This window comes from Aegilops tauschii, chromosome 7 (assembly GCF_002575655.3).
Source record: "Aegilops tauschii subsp. strangulata cultivar AL8/78 chromosome 7, Aet v6.0, whole genome shotgun sequence".
In the NCBI taxonomy this organism is placed as follows: domain Eukaryota; kingdom Viridiplantae; phylum Streptophyta; class Magnoliopsida; order Poales; family Poaceae; genus Aegilops; species Aegilops tauschii.
The window spans coordinates 96,436,042-96,443,001 of NC_053041.3; the positions used below are offsets into that span (position 1 = coordinate 96,436,042).

The 6,960-nt window shown below is 44.2% G+C and overlaps 1 protein-coding gene across 1 annotated transcript; it reads left to right on the forward strand.

Moving 5' to 3' along the window:
* The first annotated feature begins 1,679 nt into the window (after positions 1-1,679).
* LOC109755790 (hydroxyproline O-galactosyltransferase HPGT3) lies at positions 1,680-6,168 on the forward strand. Its single transcript, XM_020314680.4, has 12 exons — positions 1,680-1,937; positions 2,022-2,085; positions 2,170-2,219; positions 2,301-2,500; positions 3,040-3,100; positions 3,249-3,321; positions 3,602-3,725; positions 3,829-3,916; positions 4,303-4,353; positions 4,917-4,988; positions 5,677-5,789; positions 5,891-6,168. Exons 1-12 carry the CDS (start codon positions 1,792-1,794, stop codon positions 5,911-5,913), a joined length of 1,065 nt encoding a protein of 354 aa, XP_020170269.1. The 5' UTR covers positions 1,680-1,791; the 3' UTR covers positions 5,914-6,168.
* Positions 6,169-6,960: the final 792 nt, after the last annotated feature.

Below are 6,960 nucleotides of genomic sequence, written 5' to 3' on the forward strand. Positions count from 1 at the left end.
TTCCCTTTCCGAAAGAGGCACGCCCGTGCCTCTCATGGAAATCACAGTTGTGCCTCTTGCGGAAGCAAAACCGTTACTCTCGTGGAAGAAAAAAAAGAAGAGAAAACGCGTTCTTTTTTTTCCGTTTCCGAGGAGGCACGACCGTGACTCTCGCGAAAGCACAAACGTGCCTCTCACGGAAGCAAAACCGTAACTCTCGCGAAAAAAATAGAAAATGCGTTTTTTCGTTTTCAGAAGTCTGTGACTCTTGCGAAAGCACAACCTTGCTTCTCGCGGAAGCAAAACCGTGATTCTCGTGAAAAAAAGAAAACACGTTCTTTTCCGTTTCCGAGAGGCACGGCCGTGACTCTCGCTAAAGCACAACCGTGCTTCTCGCGGAAGCAAAACCGTGACTCTCGCGAAAGCACAACCTTGCCTCTCACGGAAGCAAAACCGTGACTCTCGTGAAAGAAAAAAAAAACAAAAAACACGTTTTTTTCATTTCCGAAAGGCATGGCCGTGTCTCGCTAAAGCACAACCGTGCCTCTCGCGGAAGCAAAACCGTGACTCTCGCGAAAGGGAAAAAAAAGAAAACGTGTTTTTTCCGTTTCCGAGAGGCACGGCCGTGACTCTCGCGAAAGCAAAATCGGGCCTCTTGCGGAAGCAAAACCGTGACTTTCGCGAAAGGTTTTCGCAAAAAGAAATTCAAATATTTTTTTTGATTGAAAAGCTAAGGAAGACCGGTGAAAAACCAAAACATAAAAAAAGACGGGAAAAACCGCTAAAAAAACCGAAAACACGTGCGAAAAAATAAAAAATAAAATCCGGAGGGAGCACCCAGAGCACGACACGTAACGAATGACTGAGAGCGCGCCAAGTGACTTTAATCGTTGCGAGACTCCTGAAGGAGTGCTCGTTAACTAGTTGCTTTCCTGTTTTTGGGGTCACTTCTAAAAAAAACTATTTTGATACCTTTTTTGTCTTTTGAGCCAATAACTTTTAAAAAAGAAAAAAAACATAGACGGGTCATGTCATTGCCGGCCCGCAGGCCTCACCTCGGCAGGCGAGCATGACACATGGCGTGCCATGTGCCAAACACGGCCCGTTTGTCACGTGTCGGGCCAGGCTGGTTACGTGTCGGGCATGCATACTCGTTGGTCGGCCCGGTTAAATGGTCCTCATCAGCTTCCCGAGGCCGGCTCGCGGGGCCGTTTCACGAGGCCCACCTCGCTAAGTCAGCCTCGTGAGGCCCAAACATATGACAAGTGGGTCTTTTTATTCAATTTTCAGAATTTGCAATGTTCAGCGGTGGTGTACACACATAACAGTCTTGACCTAAATTCCTGTGTAGTCAAACTACTATACACAGCCAAAATGTGGCTTCGCCACTGCACTATACGCGCGTTTATTAGGAGAGCGCTATGGGCCAAGGCCGGTGCCACCGGGATCTTCATCCCGCTCCGTGCTCACTACCATGCCTTCATGTGCACATGGCTCAGTGAGAAAATCACATGCTGTAAGATTTTCAATTAATGAAAAGATACGCAATCTTTACGTATTCATGAAAAAAAAGCTGCTGGAGATGGTCTAAATAATGGGTCTCAGTTTTTTCTCTCGGATTGCATAGTCGGGCCGGCCGCAGGCAGGCCTGGCCCGGCTTTGGTCTTCTGCGGTCCATCGCGATGGTAATAAGCTGCCCTTCAGTTTTCTGTACGTATTTCAATTTTTGCCCCATCGGCAAAGCAAAACAGGGTGTGGGAGTGTTCGCTTTTCAGGTGGGCTCGGTCGGAGCCGTCGGAGGAGATCGCCGCCATGGAGACACTGGCGAGCGTCATGCGGCGGGACAACCGCCGCTTCAAGCCCCCGCCCTCCTCCTCCGCCGCCGCCGCCTCCGCCGGCAGGGCCCCCCTCGTCATGGCCTTCCTCGCCTGCCTCGCCTGGGTGTACGTCGCCGGCCGGTACGCTCGCGCCCTCCCCCTCCCCCTCCTCCCCAGATCTCCCCTCCGCCCACCAGCCCTGATCCCCCCTCGATTCGTCCGCAGGCTATGGCAGGACGCGCAGACCCGGGCGGTCCTCTCCGGCCTCCTGCAGAAGAGCACCAGCAATGTGCGGATCTCCCCTCCCCCCTCTCCGCCCGCCTCTCGTTGTTTTTTCTCTCGATTTTTCCCTGACGGCGGCGCTTAATCGCAGCTCCCCAAGGAGATCTCGGTGGACGACAAGCTGAGGGACCTCGGATGCACGTAATTCATCGGCTCTCTAATGAGATTTTCTGGTATGGCTTCGTCCGGTTTGTTGATTCGAAATGGGTTGTTTGGTGGCAGTGGGATTGGGAGGAAGATCGCCGAGGCGGAGATGGACATTGCCAAGGCCAAGAGCGAGGGCTACTTGTGGGGGAATGGGACTGGTGGTACTGGTACTGAGGGTTCCAGCAGGAAGAAGTTCCTTGCGGTCATTGGAGTTTACACTGGCTTTGGCTCCCGGCTCAAGAGGAACACCTTCCGCGGCTCCTGGATGCCCAGAGGTTTGCTCTTCTTCTTCATTTTGTACCACTCTTCTCACTGCCAAAATTAACCCACCCGTGATAACGCCAAACGGTTGAACAGCGAACACTGACTAACTGAAGAGAATAACTGTGATTGGAACTGCACTGATTTGACACAGCAGGTTGATAGTAGTGGCAAATGACCCAGCCTATATTTTTCGTAATGTAACTAAAATTGATGAACATAAACTAAACTAGGTCTCTAATATAGTTTTTGGCTTTCTAATTATAATTGCTGAACATAAACCAGGACCCCATTCACTCATAGGATAACAGTGACCAGTTGATCACAACACACTTACTAGTTGAGGAGAACAACTGTGATTGCAACTGCACTGCTTTGGGACTGTAGGTTGACGGTAGTTACCAAATGACTGAACTTATATTTTTCGTAATGTAACTACAATCGATTAAACTACTACCTTATTTTGGTGTTCTAATTCCAATTGCCGAACGTAAACCAGGATCCCCTTCACTCATAGGATAACTGTGTTCTTCTACCTCACTGTAAATTTCAGGTGATGCTTTAAAGACGCTTGAGGAAAAGGGTGTGGTTATTCGTTTTGTTATTGGCCGAAGGTTTTCTTCTTCGACTATACCTTTCAGTTGTGCTAAGATCTTAGTTAGAATCCATCCATGTCATTCTTGTTTTTCTGTTTATATTAAACTAGAATTTCCCCCTTTTGTGCATGTCCTCTGGCTGAAATTTACTTTTTGGACACTGCAGTCCTAATCGAGGTGATAGCTTGGACCGTAATATCAATGAAGAAAACAGAAAGACAAATGATTTCTTGATTCTGGTAAGGCTTGGTTAATAACTTAGTATCTAATATAATGGCTCTTCTCAATTTACCTTCAGAACTTCACTATTCGCGGTACGATGTGCATAAGAATTTTACCTTGATAGCATGAAAGACTACATTGCATCCTCGAGAATCATTTGCATTTCATTCATTGATTATCCTGCAGTAACAATGAAATTCATATAGCTTGAGAGGATCACTAAAGCATTTTTTTATGTTCGTTTGTCAAACCTTGGAATTAATGCACCTTGTTCTAAGCCAATCAATGACCATTCAGGAAAGTCACGAGGAAGCTGCAGAGGAATTACCTAAAAAAGTTAAGTTTTTCTTCAGTGCAGCAATAGAAGCTTGGGATGCAGAGTTCTACGTCAAGATTGACGATAACATTAATCTTGACTTGGGTAATTTTAAATTTCAGTTTTTGTCTGTAAAACTGTTTTTCCCTATTTCTGATCAATTGATCTCAGCTTCTCTTTCCCCTGACTCCTTGCTTTTGTCCATTAGCTGGGTTAATTGAGATGCTTAACGTCCGTCGAGGTAGCCATGGGTTGTACATGGGCTGCATGAAATCAGGAGCTGTCGTTAGTGAAGAGTATGTGCTTTCCTACCTATTATCATCATCATCATTTTGTATTCAGACAACACAGATGGCATCTATTTAACTCCAACTAGACCATCCATTCATGAGTGGAAGCAGCTTCTACTTTTGGGGTTTAATTCTGGATTGATCCTTCCATGCTGACACCCTTCCTATGTTATGGACACAGTGGAGCGCATTGAGCTCTAATCAAGGGACATCTAGTAACCATAGTCCATAGGTGCTCCTATTACATGACTTGAAAATAAAGTGTGTAGTACATTCGTAATTGCACCGCCTTCATGCTTACATCTGAGCGATATTGTAGTTTGAATGTAGCGTTCTTTTGTGCTTTGGTTAATCAATCAGTAAGAAAGTATTGATGTCAATTTCAATTTCAGGGAGCAACAATGGTATGAACCTGAATGGTGGAAATTTGGAGATTCAAGGACGTAAGTAGCCTGGCATGTTCATGTGTGTCTAATCAGTTCTTTTTTGTGCAGTTCATGCCTGGTTCTTGCCATTTGGAAGTTAGCCTAGCTGTGTCTTAGTAGCATAATGTTAGATGATGTTAATAACTCTGTGCCTAAAGTCAGTGTTGAAACTTGGTGTGTGAATGTTGATCAGAAAAATCTGACCTCATTTTATCCCTGAGGATCTGGATGACTGAGTGTAATGCGCATACAGACCTAAAGCATTTCAACCTGCTGAAATAATGTCTAGATGAAATAATGATATTTTTTACTGTGTTCTGGGACTAGGTCTCGCTGATCTAGTGGATTCTATTCTGCCACATATTTAAACTGAATAGACCTGTAACGGACATTAAGTTGCAGTTCATTTTGCGTCATGTGCTTGTAAGTTGTAATTGCCGAGATTCAGTTATATCCTTGTTATTTTTAGTAATTGGACATGCTTAGCCTTTAAATTCCTTTCTGCCTGATGCAATAGCCTTTTTTTTACTATGTTCATTCTCTAGGTTCTTGCTTTTCATTGCTTGTTTTTTAATTCTCAGGTATTTTCGCCATGCTGCTGGTTCTTTATTTATCCTCTCAAACAATTTGGCTCGGTACATCAACATAAACAGGTAATTGGTGTGTATTTTATTTATATTTAGTCCTATGCTGAACCATTTTTATCAACACCAACCATGTTGCTCTTTTAGAATTTTTAGTTCATTTGATTGAACTAGATAGGATCAGAGGGTGCCTATGGGCCATCAATTTGCATCCATAGCTCAGAGCATTGGCAGTGTGTGTCGTCTTCTGAGATTTTGAGTTTGCTCAATGTTATATACATTAGCAGGATCAGCAGTTTGAATGTTACAATTAGGGCAAGTCTTTCTTGGTCGATCAAAAGCTCAATTGGTTTTCTTGGTTGATCAGAAGCTTACTTGGTTTTCTTGGTTACTTTATTCTCACATATGTAATTTCCTTAGGACATGCCCATGTGCTATCACGTGTTAATCCATCATTTTGATATATTTAGCTTTTAACGAAATAATCATTTATTGCACTGACTATAGGCATTTGAGAAGAACTCATTCGTTGACATGCTATTACTGGCTAACTGACACATATAAAACAATTTCTTCTAAGATACTATAATTATATTTGGCATTCCATTCTTAACAGTTGTGCGATAGATGCTACTAGCAATTGCTACGTGCTTAAAGACCAAAACCTATCGTTTTTGGGTCTTTGTACTAAAACAAACCAGGGTTCCTACTTCAAAGCTCCGATTCGGCTAACTCTTTTATTGTTGTCAATATGCAGTGCATCGCTGCAGAGCTATGCGCATGATGACATATCAGTTGGTTCATGGATGATGGGGCTTAATGCCACTTACGTTGATGACGACCGTCTGTGTTGCCTCAGTGCAGTACAAGGTAGACGTTCATTGCTAAAATGTTTTCCTTGGGGAAATTACGACATGTTTGTTTGTTTGTTTGTTTGTCACTAACGCTCTATCTGTGTTATCGTCTTCCAGAGAAAGTATGTTCGTTTGGATGAGCGGAAGGACCAGCGGCCCCCCTTCTGATGGTGGCGTCCTGATGAAGAGGTGATTTTGTACATTAGCCATTTTGTACACACCTATAGCAGGCAGCCAATGTGAATGAATTAATGAAAGAAATATATGAAGAAACTACTGTGAGATGAAAACATTCTTTTGCGGCTTTATGCTATCAGCATACTTCATTCACAGTTGACACAAAAGTGTAGAAGAACAACCTGACCTGACTGTATAAGCATTTATGTTTTCATGGACACTGCCATAGTCCATCGACTTCTTCAGGTCAACCCCCGGTCTTCTTTGCTGCCATGGACGAATTCCTGAATTCCATGCAAACTAGTGAACAAAATGCCCATCTCTATGTTGTGGGCATTGTAAATCTTGCACGAATATTGGATCCACAGCGTTCGTGGTTCACCATACATCTCACCATAAATCCGCTTAGTCCATCTCTGATATGAACCCTCCGTTTGTCCGAGACTATTGGTTCGTGGGCATCCATGGAGCTCAGACCACAGGCTACTTGGAGGAGGCCGGCCAAAATGAAAGGGAAGAATATTAACCCCTGACTAGCAGACACTGCAGTACCTTTTTTACGGCAACTGACACTTCAATTGACTGACCACATGGAATGGATTATGTGGTTGGCAATCTTCAAAATCCAGTATCTTCACACTTGACCTTGCGCACGCAAAATATCCAAGCATGTGCTCCTGCCATCCTTGGAAATACTGTAGAATTTATCAATGCACATCAGTCCCTGTCACTCTATCCCCAGAGTCGATCACGATAAGAAGTACAGTTCAGATCACGGCAGGCAGATGGTGATCGCGCAACCCGATTCCAATCATCTTTGCTTCTGCGGCCGGTGTGCAAATGCGTCAGGATTGTTGAATGTGCATGTATCTGTTAGGATAATCTCCTATCGGCCCCGACTCTAGTTTTCATGTATAGATGAGGCCGAGGGCTGCCCTTATACTTTATATACGTGCACAATCCACCCGATCAATACATCGAGAGTTGCATTGCCTTCAACAAGGATCATG

Coding starts and splice junctions, on each gene's coding strand:
- LOC109755790 (XM_020314680.4), top strand. CDS start 1,792: ATGGAGACACTGGCGAGCGTCATGCGGCGGGACAACCGCCGCTTCAAG. Junction 3,101..3,248: donor CGTTTTGTTATTGGCCGAAG/GTTTTCTTCTTC, acceptor TGGACACTGCAG/TCCTAATCGAGGTGATAGCT. Junction 3,917..4,302: donor GGAGCTGTCGTTAGTGAAGA/GTATGTGCTTTC, acceptor TTTCAATTTCAG/GGAGCAACAATGGTATGAAC.